This window comes from Patiria miniata, unplaced genomic scaffold, assembly GCF_015706575.1.
Source record: "Patiria miniata isolate m_02_andy unplaced genomic scaffold, ASM1570657v1 HiC_scaffold_2, whole genome shotgun sequence".
Taxonomy (NCBI): domain Eukaryota; kingdom Metazoa; phylum Echinodermata; class Asteroidea; order Valvatida; family Asterinidae; genus Patiria; species Patiria miniata.
Window position 1 is genome coordinate 6,231,230 of NW_024037058.1, and position 16,008 is coordinate 6,247,237.

A 16,008-nucleotide genomic window follows, 5' to 3' on the forward strand; every position below is an offset into this window, starting at 1 on the left:
TTCATTCGGCTTCTTTATGTTTACTATTCTAATAAACTTGTCTGTCAAATTGTTAATATTAACAGCCTATAGACCTTTGGATCTGTTAGATATAGAAAACAGTCGCATGCTGTGTTTTTTTTTACTTGTACAGCAAGTACCAAAGCGCTACATAAGTGGAATCCAGGGACTGCAAATAACTGAACTCAAAATCATGTGACATGGTCCGTGTTGATACAGAGGGGCGTATACATACAGTAGATCGCCATCTTTGTTCATTTCTACCATTTCCGTAAGTGACATCAGAATGGGAAGATAGCAGTGGCTCATTTCATGTGTACCTGAAGGTAAGATTTTTATATAGTGGGTCTACCTGTAAGTCTGTCTGTACAAGTGCATGTACATGTAAACTCTGTATTTGCCAATTACAAGTGTATACGTATTAACTGGAAATTCAGGTGGATCAATCAAACCTGTTAGAATACAGACATGTGGAATACATATAACAACTTTATAACAACTTACTTGAGATGCAGAAAATGTCCTACAACAGCTGAAAAGAATTCTTTAATATTGCATTTTTCAGGATAAAATGTGCTCTTATATTAACAAGGTAACCCTATTATACATTTGTTGTAACTAATTGCTATTTTCTTTTGGAAACCTAACATCAGGTTTAATTAAATCAAGCATATAGTATGTGAATAAACCTTTAATTTTATGAACATTCTACTTGACAAAAAGTTTTCAACTATAGGCTACATCTAACTTATTTCAACCAAATTATCATTTGAAGTTGAAATACTTGTTATTCCAAAACCTTTTACTTAATGTGCTTCATTTTCAGGTGAAAGGTCCATCCTATCACACCAAGCCCAACAGTGAAGATGGCATCTAATGTTACAGTGCAATCAGTGTTGGAGAAGATTAGTGTGGATCATCTGGAATGCTCCATCTGCACCAACCGTTTCAGGCAGCCCAAACTGCTGGACTGTTTGCATAGCTTTTGCCTGCAATGCCTCCACGACCTCAGACAGAGCCAAGATCCTAGAGGTACAAAGCTGACATGTCCTCTGTGCAGACGTGAAACCATGTTGAAAGTGTCTGGGGTTGCTGATCTCCCTAATAACTTTGCATTCAGTGCCCTGGTGGAGGAAGTTACAATGCAGGAAAAGCTACTGGAAGGTCAAGGGTCAGACATCAAATGTCAAAACTGTGATGAGGAGAATCAGGCTATTTCAAGATGCGCAGACTGTGATCATTTCCTCTGTCAAGAATGTCAAAAGGCTCATGGGCGTATGACTGTTATGAAATCTCACAAAATTTATACACTGGCTGAACTTCGATCAGGAGAGATTGTCTACAAGAGTAAACTAAGAGATGAAGTTCCCAAATGTGGCAAGCATCCAGATCAGAATCTCAATGTCTACTGTAATACATGTGAGCAAGTCATATGTCTCATGTGTACTGTTCTAGATCATGAAAAACCAAAACACTCTTTTATAGGCTTACCTGAGGCTTTTGAGAAATGTAAGAAAAAAATAGAAGAACTTGTTGCAAAAGTTGGTAAAAGCAAAACAGAACTAAGCACCACCATAGAGAACACTTGCATATCTCGCAAGAAACTCGACATCATGTTTGCAAACACCAAAAAAAAAATCTCAGAAAAAGCTGACCAAGAGGTTGCTAAGATCCGACAGGAGGAGCAGAAACTGTTAAAAGAGACTGACAGGATTTACAAAGAGAGAGTCGTAACATTTGAAGCAGCTCAAGCCAATAACAGCAAAGAGGTGACACAGACAGACCATAAGCTGGAGGAGGTGAGACAACTCATGAATCAAGCAAGTTGCTGTGAGATTCTTGAACTTCAGCAGAAGCTCTTTCATAACCTCAGTGAATTGACAGGGAAACAGCCACAGCAAGTTCCTGACAAATTGAGTTTCATGGACTATGAAGATGATGAGAGGTCACTTGGGAGACTCATTCTGGAAGAAGAGCCACAGGCTGCAGCTAAGCAATCACCAAGACCTGCAAGATCATGTGTGAAGGAGAAATGGGATCTGAAGACCGAAGTCAAGAACATGCAATTAACAAATGCATTGATAGCAGATGTTGCAGCACTCTCTGGCAATAAAATAATTGTACTATTTAAAAATACATATTCTGGACACAGTTGTGCACTATTTACAGCTTCAATTCCCAATAGTCACCTTGAACTATCTCTTATCCCACAAAGGCTACAAATCAATGGCCTCACTAATGCTATAAGGTGTATTGCAGTGAGCAAGGATGACAAGCTCCTTGCTCTAGATGGTCGAGTAGTCAAGGTCTTCAACAAGCAACATCAGCTCCTCCATCAGTTCACACCAGGTAGAGGGTCAGACAAACCAACATGCCTTGCAGTGGATGACAGCAATCTGATGGCAGTGGGTTATGAAGGCAAGAAGGAGATATCTCTACACAACCCAGATGGATCCCTCATCAGGAGACTGTCTGCTCCAATGATTGGATATTATCTGACAATGTACAATCACCGCCTTATCTACACAACAGGCATGACCAAAAGGTTGGTATGTGTAGACTACTATGGTGCCAGTGCATTCTCAGTAGACATGACCAGCAACAAGCAGGGGGGTTGGTGCCCTACTGCTGTGTGCTGTGACAGTGACGGCAGCATCTATGTTGCTGTGTATGGACATCCACCGAGTAATATTCTGCATTACAGTCCTGATGGCAAGTACATTGGATGTGCGATCAAGGGATCTGGTCCTCTACGTGGCATCACATTCACACCAAATGGTGATCTGGTAGTTGCTGTAGGACATTCTGTAAAGGTCTATCACCTAGTGTAAGGACAGATTAATTAAACTGGGGCTATCCAGTGTATCCACCAACCACTTCCATCAGCCATTGAACTTTGTTATCACTGAAAAAGAACTTTAAAGTTCATTCCCTTCAAATAACATTCTACAATACTGTATATTTGGTATATTTCTAAGGTCTTTGGTCTCTGTATGTGTTGACTCTAATACCTAACTACCATTTCCATTTTTGAAAATCTTGGACTTTAACATCCAGCCTATTTCCTATAAAATCCTAGATCTGGTGGTCCAATAATGAGAGAAAAGGAATGACCCTTCACATTGTTTGCAAATAGGGCAGAGTGCACATTTTAAAAATGATAACAAACAAGAGGGAAAGTATTACCAAGAAGATGGAAGGTATTCGACAGGGAAATTCAATTTTCTCAAATTCATGTCAGCAAATGCAAAGTCAATGCATGATGTGCTTTCCAAGTAAAAGATATATCCCTGCTCCTGTATGAAATGTAAACATTTCCTTAATAATGTTATTCGATTTTTCAACTTTTGGGGAAATTGTTGTGTTTAGATGAATGCAACTTTCATGTATGTTCGAATGAGAAAGATTTGGCACCTCTGTGTACATGAGACAAGTACATTACACGAGAGCAACTGAATGAAATATGTGTAATTTTGAACTCAAGCAATAGTTTAAAAAGTAAATCATATGTAATCACTTGGTTGTCTCTTTCACAGTGCTTTCTGAGTGCCTCATCAAATTAATATTAGTTTCATTACATTTACAACCATGTTGAAAATGAAAACCTTGTGCATTCTACTGCAATGATACATGGATGTTTGTAAATGTGGTTAGTATGATAAATGTACATTTGTAAATTGAAATAATTCTTCTTTGCCATTCTTTAATTTGATTTTTTGAATACTACAATTCAAGATGCATTGGAACACTCTATGAATTTGGGGTCAACTTTTTCCTGTCCCTATACGTCTGGCATCTACGATTTTGTAATAGAAAATGCACTCCTTTATGTGTGTACTCTTTCTCCAAGAATGCTTTTGTGAATCAAATGACCTACTCAACAAATATCAATTAATTTGAAATAATTTTTTAATGCCACTTGAATTGCAAATGATAAATTTCAGAGGTAACAGGGACAGGAAAAATGTCTGACTTTGGACCCTAAATGTATAGAATGACCTACTTGTGAGAGGTTCTGTATCATTACAATAATAGTTTAGTTTATTCCATAAATGATTGAGGCTTTTGCTTCTTTGAATAAGTATTGGTTTGCTACATGCTGATAGACCAAGTAGTCTAAATGAAGCAAGGAGCATTTGCTTTAATTACAGAATATCTCTCCAAGAGAATGCAGCTTCCATGACAACAATGGCATTTCAGCAAAGGTCAGTGGTTTCCCCAACATATATACTTGTACAAAATGGTAGAGAGGATCATCAAGTAATCAGATTGGTGAACACATTTTCTCTTTGATTTTTTATCTCCTGATTGACCGCATTTGAATATTGTCAACATGCTCTCAAAATATATTGAGTATGTAACTACATGTATGATCTTAAAATTAGTCAGGCTTGTTGAGGTCTAGTACCATGTATCATGAGCAAAAAACCCAAACACTACAAGTACAACAACACTTTTTTGGGGTTTTATGTTCAGTATTTTATTGTCCTGTGAAAAATGCAAATGTCTAGAAATCCTCAGCAAAAAAAGTGACACAAGAATAATAAAAATTTGTTGGCACCTTAGCAACCACTTTACAAGGGAAATATCACAACATGGAATTGTTTTCTCCAAAATGGATTTCTAACAATAGCATTTTTAGGGCATGCTTATAAAAAAAAAGGTACATGCGTAAAAACAATTGAACTTGACATCTAACAAGTGGAAGAACTGATATCGTATGGTTGCGGAGGGTGCAGTCAAGTACCCACCACACCTATAGATAACTAATAAATATCGCACATTCTATGGGAGTAAAATGTACGTGATCTGGAACTTTCTAAAGGTACCAGCGGCGTAACTAGGGTTAAGCTTCTAGGGGGCACCTGGGGTTTCACCAATTTTTTTGAAAGGGGGAAGGGGGGGGGGGCAAAGGAAGGTAACATATACATTTGTTGTGTGCAATTCCAGATTTCAAATGGAGTGGGGGGGGGGGGGGGGGAGAGACACGTGGCCCATAGTTACTCCAATGAAAGGTATAAAGAAATAAGAATTGTAACGTCACATCAAGTTTTAACAGTCCCCTACATATTTACAATTAAACTAGTTACGAACCAATAAAAGGTGTGAATGGTAGCAACCCATTTAATTGCCTTATGTTGCAGTCCACTCTTTTTTTAATACATTGAAATACAAAATGGTGAAGGAAGCCTTAACACTAGTCTGAGTATCAGCCGTTGCACCACCCTCTCTGTCTCTGGTTCAACGTCTGATACATTTACACATGCAAATTTATGCGACCCCGTGCGCCAGCCAATCAGAGTCAACATGACATCATTTCATTCCGAAATCAGGACTAAGCTGTTGATTGGTAAATTTTGACACCATGTTTTTGTAATACAACAAGAGGCATAGAGATCTAAATAAAACTCGACATTTGCTTTCAAAACTGTTACCATACGCAAACTCTCATTGTGGGCGAGACATAAATGCGCAAGAGGGCATTCACATTATGCGCGTTATTTAAAATATGATGTGATGATAATTCAAGGTCACATTCGCGCATCACGTAATATATCAATACAGGCCGCTTGACACAGGCTGTTTTTGTTAACAGAATTCACAATGTAAAAGCATAATAGATGTCATGTCTGGTTTTGTTTACATGTACATGACAATAACTGGTTACTGGTGACCCATAATTATATGCTTGCATATAATAGACCCCTGCTGTGAAAGGGATTTTCCATTGACTACATCAGCACCCGTCCCCCTACAATTAAGAACAATTCGCAATGCAGTGTGAGTGTGCCAACAAGTGTTTGCCTCAAGAGGCCCCTTTTCAACCTAACAGTCTATTTAAAAGTGTACTAACTTCTACAAAATGCACTTACCTGTACATGGAAGTACATTGGGGAATCTGTTCTTGTTTTTGCAGACAGGTTTCTGGGCTTCCTTACAGTTGACTGCCACTGACACTTCATACAGCACCTACAGTTCAAAGTGAACAAATTGACAACATACTACTTTTTCTCTTTCTAGCTCAGACTTCAATTACAATTAACAATTGTTGACAGGTGTGATGTGGGATATGACAACACCCTACATGTAGGTGTGCATTTCACCTCTGGTGCTATGCACCCTGAGGGGGTTAAAAACAGCATATCCCACATCACAGCATCAGTAAACAATTGTTTTGTTACATTGTATCAGTATCAATATGATAAATGCTTGTAAATTACTATGCAAGAAATATTAAAAATCAGTGCGGTGTAACCAGTGAAAACTGCAGGCTTACCCACCGGACGTGAGACTGAGTGGTTGTGCATGTGCATTGCACGCAGCTCAGTCCAGCACGTGTACAGGTCCCATACGTACATGCACAACATGTATTGTACATATGAGGTTAGCCATTGTATGTATGTTTTTATAGACTAGACATGGAGCCGTTTTCGACCAATGACATTACAGTGTCCGAGCACACGATATTAAACATATCAAGTTATGTTTTGCTGGCTTAAACGTTTAGGCCGTCAGCTGGATGTTAAAATTCATTCGTTTCGCTCCAGCAATCACGGGTCTAGATTTTCTTTACAGTTCTACCGAAATAAGAATGATATTGTAGAAGTTCTCCACATTTCGTCCTACAGTTTTTGATAATTTGACTCGAAAAAGCGAACTATTTGTTCATTGTGAAAGTTCAAAAACGTACCATGCTAAGTTCAAAAAAATCCTCCGCGTATGACACAATCGTACCACGTGACGTGAACTGTCCAATAAGACATCAGATAGGAGGTCGTATGTCATGACACCCAACACACATGGCGGCGTCCATTGCCGATGGTGCGTCAACATTTAACGTAAACATCAACCGATTGCAAATGTGTAAGTGTTTTAATGCATATAGAATCTGTGAAGTTTGAGGGAAAAAACAAAGGATCTTATGTCTGGAGATATTTTAAGTTCACTGCCAAAGAGGGGCTTGCAGATTTTCGACGTCCGTATATAGTTTCAAATTGCACCTCACAAACATTAATTTGTGATGACTACATGTACATGATGATGTCAAGAATTCCTACTACAAAAAAGAATTTAGCATGTTCTGTTTGTGAGATATGGCATTAGGTTCAAAAATTCATAACTTCATTACAAATCATACGATCATGTCATAGTGACGTAACATCATGTTTCGCCTATTAAAAACATATCCCGGTCTCCCTTCATACCAAATCTGAACCAAATCGGAATTGTGGTTCTCTAGATATAGAAACTTAAAATGTGCACCAATCATGCCAATAGAGATGGTGTCACGTGACCCCTGATGATGTCATGATGACGTCACTCTTCTGGAGACGAGTTCGCATGGGCGTAGCGAGGGGGGCCCCCTGGAAAAGCAAAAAAAAAAGAAAAGAAAACAAGAAAAGAAAAAGAGGCGCGAAGACAAAGTGGTGTAAATTTCCTAAAATCCAAAGGGATTTTCCATTCTAGTAAGAAAATACTCACCTCTGTTTACCTACATTTGCATATCAGCGCGCATGCGCACAAACATTCGCTGAAAAGAATAGCGCCCAAGCCACACCCTCATTGTCCACTGCATGCCCCATGCCCACAAAGGACCCTGTAACGTAATAGCTCGTCCTATTTTTTTTTTTTTTTTTAAAAGGGAGGGATGGTAAACAGAGGTGAGTATTTTCTTACTAGAATGGAAAATCCCTTTGGATTTTAGGAATTCCATTACAGAAAATACCTCACCTCTGTTTACCTACATTTGCAGAGTAGCACCGAAAGTCTCAAGGGGGGGAAGGAACATGCAGTGGTACTTGAAAGTCTAGACTAGGCCTACATGCAATTCTAAATAACATGCAAAGGTTGTCTAGACATACCCGGGAGCTGCCTATCTATTTCAAAGGAGCTGTGCGGGCTGAGCGGGCTGCTGATCGTGCTGTTTCTTGGAGCAGATGGGCCCATGAAGTCGACATGCTGCGTGTCTCGTGGGCTCCTGATTTCGATCCTCGATGGTCGGAATGGCATTGTATGGCCACCGAAATCCATCGAGCGATCATGGTCACAGAGGCTTTGTGATGAGGCTGGATGGTCGTAATAAACAGTTGCCCGATGTCTCCTCTGAGGGGCTTGGTGCGAGCAATGTAGTACTTGAGCGCTCGCACGGGGCACCACCATTTATCCTCCGCTACTGAAGAGAACGATGTCAAACTTGGTACAAATATGTCGGGTGGTGAGAAACCGATTGATTGATTCTTGGTGAGAAAACCTACCCTTGGAATTAGTCGTACACCGCCAGGTTCCCATCGAATATGGCCCGGTTCCACTGACAGAGCATGGAGTTCGCTTCTGCGGCGAGCTGTAGCTGCAGCCAGTAAAAATATGGTTTTAACTGTAAGATGGTGAAGGGATGAACTACCTGCTGGTTCAAACGGAGGTTTGGAGAGAGATAACAGGACGGTGCCCGGATCCCATGAAGGTATCAGCTTCCTGGTAGGAGGCCGATCATTAAACATACCACGTATCATGTGAGAAATTGATGTATTGGATGAAGTTGTTGTGCCATCATGGAAACCCTGATGAAGGACACCAATAGCTGATCTGTAGCCCTTAATTGTTGAAATTTGAAGGCCTGAATTAAAAGGGCGAAGAAAGAAATCCCCAATCGAGGTTACAGATGCAGAACAGGGATTGACAGCTCTCTCCTCACACCATTTGGTGAAGTGGAGAAGTCTACTATCATAAGTTCTTCTGGTGGATCTCCGTCTGCTTTTGGTTGCCAAGGACGTAGCTTCCTCCGAAAGTCCCGCTGATTGGAAGGAGACTTTGAGAGCATCCAGGCACAAAGATGGAGAGTGGATGGATCCGGATGCAGAATGTGAGACCCGGGTTGTGACAGGAGGTCTGGCCGAGGAGGTCTGGTCGGGGGGAAGGCATAAGCATGCATTCCTGACCAGTCGAAGCTGAGGGCATCTACCTTCCACGCCAGAGGATGAGTGTGACGGGTGCAAAAGGTTGGAAGCTGGTTGTTCAGGTGAGATGCGAATAGGTCCACATGTGGAGTTCCGAGTACGTTGAAGATGTGTTTGTCTACAGGAGGGCGGAGAGACCATTCTGTCGGAGAGATGCGACCCCTGGAATAGGCGTCGGCGAGGATATTCTTCTTCCCGGCCAGATGGGTGGCTTGAAGAGATATTTGACGAGGAATGCACCAGCTGAGTAGCTCCCAAGTGGATAGGCAGAGAGACGGGGAGTGAGTTCCCCCCTGACGGTTGATGTAAGACACTACTGTGGAGTTGTCTGACTTGACTAGAACTAATTTGTTGAGGACTTCGGACTCTAGGGAACGTAAAGCCTTGTCCACTGCCAGGAGTTCTAGTTGATTGATGTGAAGTAGACTCTCTTCCATCGACCATGTGCCGGCCCGTAAAAGATAGTCCATGTGAGCTCCCCAACCCAGAGTTGAAGCATCTGTTGTGAGGATAGCTGCTGGAGAGGGGCGAGGGAACACGACTCCACATAGGAGATTGTTCGGAGCTAGCCACCACCGGAGCTTGTCGATAATTAACAGAGTAACTGGAACCATCTTCGATAGAGGATCCTTGCGAGGGCGAAAGTGGTACAGGAGATGAAGCTGTAAGGGACGCATGTGCATCCTGCACCAGGGAACCAAGTCGACAAGACTTGCCATGAGGCCCAGAAGGCGGAGCCAAGCTTTGGCTGGGAGGATTGGAGATGACCTGAAAATTCCGATGCAATCCCAGAGTGTCTGACATCTTTCCCCCGATGGCATCGCTCTGCCTGTTGTCAAGTCTAGAACTGCTCCAAGATAGGTCGGTTGTTGAGTTGGAATCGACTTCTCGACATTGATGATGAAGCCGAGATAGAGGGTAAGTTGAACGGTCTGTCGGACAGTGTTGTAGTGCCTTGATGCTGGGCCTTGGCCTTAAGGCTGCCTTAAGGCTGGATTTTAGGGCCTTGGCCTTGGCCTCGAGGCTTGAGGGCAAAAGCCTTGGCCTTGGCCTTGGCCTTGAGGGATCGGGGCCTTGCAATTTTGAGTCAAGGCTCTTCAAGGCCCATAGATTTTTGCATTTTCCAGATAAATCTGTTTGAAATTTTGCTGTTACCATTCTAATCGTGTTACCATGGAGAAGGGAAATCTGTGACTGCTGATCATGTTCTGAGTATCAGTATACCGCCCTCAATAACTGATATTATGCTAATTTGAGGTCAGATTTTGGGTCACTTTCCACATGGTCTGATCTTGAGCACATGTCATACAGAATTGAACTGATTACCTGTACCTATCCCTGGATTTTAGATCACTGAAACAGATAACCAGTAGGGTGGCATTAAAATGTCTGCCAATTCAGCGATAATCAAGTTTGGTTTTAAGGACTACAAGGATTATAAAACTTCAAATGGGAAGCAGAAACAAACAGCCCGCTGCAAATTCTGCACTACCCAGATAACTGAACCTGTAGGAGTGACATCTGGTTTCACTAGACACATGAAACAGCATAAATTAAAGTAAGTATAAAATTGTGCAAATTTCAGTTTATTTAATATTATTATTACTTTTAGGCTTATTGTCAATGTGTATTGTGTAATTACAGAACAAAAACATGTTTTTCTCAGCAACAAAAAATCTGCAGACTTAGCTCCTCAATCGTATTGTTATTCAAAATAAGGTTCTAATTTCTATTCATTTTAGGTCAGTGTTTTTAATGTGTTTTTTTTTCTAATAATATTTAATGAATAGAAATTTGAAGAAGCCCTGCGACTTGAATCATAAAAGTCAAACGGGCAGTTACAATTTCCCTACATGTTTCCCTTGGTACATAAGTAATTATATTATTTAGGAGACAATTTCCACTTTTAATGGTAGTCAATCCGCACTGTAGAAGTCAAGTTTATCTTTTGACAACGAAGAAAAGTGATGCTGCCTAATTGTTTTTGATACGCCAGAGAACAGAAATGTGTACATGACTACATGGCATTTCCATGCCTATATACCAATAACAAAATTATAAAACTGAATAGTCATACATATGCTTCTTTTCAAGGTATGACAATTACTTGAAAAGCAAGTCACAACAGGAGGAGAAGCAGGCCAGCATTCTCACTTTCGCAACACCCGGAGCAAGCTGTGCATCTGGTCAATCATCTGAATTCATCCATCTGTACAGCGCTAAACACCCACGACAAAAAGCCATCAATGAAGCCATCATAAAAGATCTCATTGTAGGCTGCAGTCTGCCACTATCGCTGGTGGAGAATCCTTGTTTTCAGAAGTTCATGAAAGTTGTGGAGCCCAAGTAAGTACTTATAACTTATATGCCTTCTTTCACAATAAGTCACCTATTTAGGATTGACATTTTCCAAATTAAAGTAGCTGCATAAATAATTGAAAACGAACACTGACCATGTCAAAAATGTCTACTCTGTAATGCAATGTATTAAACTAGTTGAACCGTGTCTTGTCACCCCCCCCCCCAAAAAAAAAAATTCCATAGATTTATAAATAAATGGCAAACGAGCATTTAGGAAGAGCAATTTAGTTGGCATCTGGCATAGCAAATATAGTAAATATTTTATTTTCAGCAAATGATAGACAAAAGAACACAGCCAACATTCAGGCCTATATGGTTTTTCTTCAATTTTTTTAATTTGGTTCTTGTAAACTTTGTTTGTAGATATTCTCCCATGGCTCGGTCAACTGTAACCAGAGCAAGATTGCCAGAATTATACACTGCAGGGAAGGAACGCATCAAGAAAATTCTCCAAGATCACCAGTATGTATCATTGACAGCAGACATCTGGAGTGACCGTGTCATGCGCTCTTTTCTTGGAGTCACTGCCCATGTTATCACACCAAGTCCTTCCACTGGAGGTAAGCTTGAGCTTCAGTCCCTTCTCCTGAGCTGTGAACGTTTTCATGGTTCCCATACTGGAGAACGCATCAGTACAGCCTTTGAAACTTTGATAGACGAGTTTCACATCAAGAACAAGATCAGTTTCATCGTAAAGGATAACGCTGCTAATATGAAGAAGGCATTCAAGGCTAGTTTTCCACAGAATCTTGACGAGAGTGATGACCTTACTGACCCTGTTGATGTAGAGGAGTTCGAACAAATAGATCTTGATGATGAGTCTCTTTGGGAAGAAATGGATGAGGTAGAAGCAGACATCATTAACGTGGCCCTAGAGAGCAACTCGACGCAGCGGCTTGCTTGTTTTGCCCACACTCTGCAACTAGTGGTCGGGAAGGGATTGAAGGAGACGAGAGGAATGTCAAATGCCATTGCCAAAGCCTGCAAGATGGCGTCTACTCTCCATCGTAGTACCATCTTTAAAGAAAGGTGTGTGACTAATTTGAAAGTTGTGACCCATTTGTTTCTTCTGTTACATTTTTACAACAGTGCCAATATGCTTGTATTTAAACTTCTTTCATTTTTGGTTTCTTGTAACACAGGTTTGAGACCAAAATTGGTCTCAACAGATCAATCCCCAAAGCAAATGCCACTCGATGGAACAGCAAATATCATCTGCTAAAGTCCATCCTAGGATTGAATTTCAAGACACTGGTGGAAGATGTGTGTGGGACGGAGTTCAGCGCCATTGCATTCACAGTACACGAATGGGGCCAGCTTGGTGAGCTTGTGGAAGTTCTGGAGCCATTTGCAGATGCAACAGATACATTGCAAGGTACTAATAAAAATACACCACCGACGTCAGCAAGAATTCAATAGTTTGTTTTGGCCAGATATATGAAGTAGTCATGTACAATAAGTGTACTTCTGGGATGTTTACATTGCATATAGATCATAATCATATTGAATATAGTTTGTTCTTATTACGAGTAAACATCCTGGTTTAGTTGTCAAGCTTTCATCCAATCGTACTATCATTCATAATTTGGTTGGTAATCAACAAAGGACAAATCGGTGGAACTATTCATCAATCATTAAACCCTGCATGTAGCTCACAGTGTATCAGCTATTAAACTCACTCTTACATTTTTGTAAGTATTAAAGATAATGATTTGTATTTTACATTTCATATTAATGCAAAACAAAAATGTCATTTTAATATTAAATTATTTCAGGGTTTTGAATGTGCCTTTCTGATTAATATAAACTCAACAGGGGAGTTCGCTGTTACAGTCAGCCTGATAGTTCCAACATTGTTGGACCTAGCCACACATCTGAAGAAGATGAAAGACCGTGCTCGCTACTGCAAACAGATCACAACAACTCTTCAAGATGCCCTCCTCAAGTACTTCCAAGGGATTTACGTGGCAACCGGAATTGCACCCCCAACCACAGGCACACAAGACACCCCGTTTTCCGACAAGATCTACATGATTGCCTCTGTTCTCGATCCCCAATATGGGCTCACCTGGGTTGATCTAGACGTGCCCCTTGATGGCAATCGGCCTTCCCTGAGAGATGATTTGAAGGAAACACTAAAAGGTTCAAGCTTTTAGCTTGTTGTAAGAAAATGTCAATTAGTTCTTCAAGTAAATTTAATCTATGTGAAGTTTATTCAGTCCTCAACATTTTACTGTAAAAATAATGTTTCCTCAGAAAAAGTTCAATAAAGCACAAACAGATATGCATTAATATATCAATATATATCAATAAATACAAGAGATTGAACGTAAGTGACTACTTATAAGTACTTAAGGAACTTGATGTTGGACAATACTATTGACTATCAGCATGTGTAAGCCCCCCCCCCCCCCCCAAGGGAACTATATGATTCAAATTTATTTCATTGTGAGGATTTGTACTTTACATGTTCTTTACAGAGCTTGTAATTGCTGAAGTCGAAGCAACGTCTGACAAACATTCACTGGGTCAAGCAGCAGAAAGTACCAGCAGTGAAGATGAAGAGCCGCCAACAAAATCCTCAAGGCTCCTAGCCAGATACCAACACTACAGGAGCAGAAATAAAAGTGGAGAGATCGGAACTGCCAGAGCTCAAGTCATGCAGTACCTTGAACACATCCATAGCAACAAGACCAGCCAAGGTGGACCTCTACAGTTCTGGGCTGACAACAGGTCGCAGTACCCCAGTCTCTATCCACTTGCAGTCAAAGTGTTGGGCGTACCAGCTTCCAGTGCTCCTGTGGAACGAATCTTCAGTCAAGGAGGCATCATAATGCGCCCTCATAGAGCACGACTGTCTGCAGCTATGCTTTCCACCATTATGTTTCTCAAATGCAATGAACACATTTTAAATGTTTAATTTCAAAAACAACAACAACAAAAAACCCAAGCAAAGAAAAGAAAAGCGGGAATGTGTACTTCCGTGGTCTTTATTCCAGTCATTTGACTTACTGCAAATGAATGATGGGACTTACAGAATTATAAGTAAAGCCACACAAAATTTTAGTGAGTAACTTTTTTTTCTAACTGATGATCAATCTGATTGGTTCTTTTTCTTATACATCTCCCTGGAGCTAAAGATTTGCAGGTAATGCTAATAATATTTCTGACCATGTTGGCCCAGCAAATAAAAATTCAGTTTCTTGGATCCCCTTTTGTTACACTCTGGAGAATTGTGCTTCAATATCAGACTGGTCAGTTTAGAAGTAAATCATTATTTTGTTTTAGTTAAACCATATTCATGAATACCTGAACTTTTACTTTAATAGATGCAGTCATCAAACATTGTATGTGAGCATTTTGATTGCAATTAAAGACAAGTTGCTCTTCTTAATGAGCAATTCGGGATGATATGTCCCGTGACTATAATTAGTTCTATATTAGTGGTCATTTTATAAAACAGGGCCTTGGCCTTGGCCTTGGCCTTGAGGGTTAAGCCTTGGCCTTAGCCTTAAGGCTTGAGGGTCAAAGCCTTGGCCTTGGCCTTGGCCTTGAGGGTCAAAGCCTTGGCCTTGGCCTTGAGGGTCAAAGCCTTTGCTCCAACACTGCTGTCGGAGGGCATCTACTGTGTCCTGGAAGGTCGGACCTACTATGAGCCAATCGTCCAGATACAGGAATATGTGGATCTGCTTTTGACGCAAGAAAGCTGCTACTGCTTTGGCTATTCTCGTAAAGACCCGAGGGGCTGTGAAGAGGCCGAACGGTAGGCAACGAAATTGGTACCCGGAACCCTGGTATAGAAACTGGAGAAACTTCTGATGATCTGCGTGGATAGGTACATGAAGGTAGGCATCCTTCAGATCGATGGAAGTAGCCCACCAATTCCTTTTCAGGGACTGGAGGACCGTGGAAAGAGTCTCCATGCGGAAGTGTTTGGGTTTTATGTAACTGTTGAGAGGTCGTAGGTTGATGATGGGTCGCCAATCGCCCGACTTCTTCGGTGCCAGGAAAAAGGTTGAGGTGACGCCAAGAGTGGACCCCGTTGGAAGCAGAATGATGGCGTTCTTGTCTATCAGAGAGCTTATTTCCTTCTCCAACGCCGCCCGGCGTGCAGAATCTGAGGGAACAGGAGTTGGTCGTCTTGGAGGTTGTAGAGGAGGGTTGCTGGTGAATTCCAGACGGTACCCTGTCGAGATCGTTTGAAGAACCCAAGTATCTGAGGTTACGTGAGACCATCTCTGACTGAACTCCCCAAAACGACCACCTACTGGACCCGAAGCTGGAGGGATGAAAACTGTGTTGTTGTCATAGGCCCTTGTTACCTCGCGACCCCCGGGACTTGAAGGGACGCGAATATCTGGGGGGCTGTCTCCTGGTGTAGCTGGAAGAAGACGAAGAAGCCTGATGCCCCTGAAACTTCGACTGGTTGGAGCCCTTGTCGGTAGAAAACGGGCGTTGATAGTTCTTGCTGGGCTGACTGGGGGCAAATGTAGAGGGGCGTTTGGTTGAACGCCGACGAAAATCGAACTTGTCTTCAGCTTTAAGGCGTTTGGCTTCATGTAACATAGTCTCGTCGAACTTGTTGTCAAAAAGATCACGCCCAGCCAGGGGAAGGCCTAGCATGCGATCCTTTGCACCAAGTGAAGGGAGAGACAACTTGTCTACAACAAGGGAACGTCGCAGCAACAAAGTC

The 16,008-nt window shown here is 41.4% G+C and overlaps 2 protein-coding genes across 2 annotated transcripts; both read left to right on the plus strand.

Moving 5' to 3' along the window:
• Positions 1–806: 806 nt before the first annotated feature.
• LOC119726885 (E3 ubiquitin-protein ligase TRIM71-like) lies at positions 807–2,831 on the plus strand. Its single transcript, XM_038198739.1, has 2 exons — positions 807–2,325; positions 2,533–2,831. The coding sequence occupies exons 1-2, from the start codon at positions 867–869 to the stop codon at positions 2,829–2,831; spliced, it is 1,758 nt and encodes a 585-aa protein (XP_038054667.1). The 5' UTR covers positions 807–866.
• Positions 2,832–9,768: 6,937 nt separating this feature from the next.
• Positions 9,769–13,471, plus strand: LOC119726886 (zinc finger BED domain-containing protein 6-like). Its single transcript, XM_038198740.1, has 5 exons — positions 9,769–9,815; positions 11,049–11,300; positions 11,679–12,344; positions 12,458–12,690; positions 13,131–13,471. The coding sequence occupies exons 1-5, from the start codon at positions 9,769–9,771 to the stop codon at positions 13,469–13,471; spliced, it is 1,539 nt and encodes a 512-aa protein (XP_038054668.1).
• Positions 13,472–16,008: the final 2,537 nt, after the last annotated feature.

Excerpts from the sequence above, each read along its gene's own strand:
- LOC119726885 (XM_038198739.1), top strand. The coding sequence starts at position 867 with ATGGCATCTAATGTTACAGTGCAATCAGTGTTGGAGAAGATTAGTGTG. Across the intron at positions 2,326-2,532 it reads GGTCTTCAACAAGCAACATC|GCATGACCAAAAGGTTGGTA; the intron begins AGCTCCTCCATC and ends TCTACACAACAG.
- LOC119726886 (XM_038198740.1), top strand. The coding sequence starts at position 9,769 with ATGGCATCGCTCTGCCTGTTGTCAAGTCTAGAACTGCTCCAAGATAG. Across the intron at positions 9,816-11,048 it reads CTAGAACTGCTCCAAGATAG|GTATGACAATTACTTGAAAA; the intron begins GTCGGTTGTTGA and ends CTTCTTTTCAAG. Across the intron at positions 12,345-12,457 it reads AGTACCATCTTTAAAGAAAG|GTTTGAGACCAAAATTGGTC; the intron begins GTGTGTGACTAA and ends CTTGTAACACAG.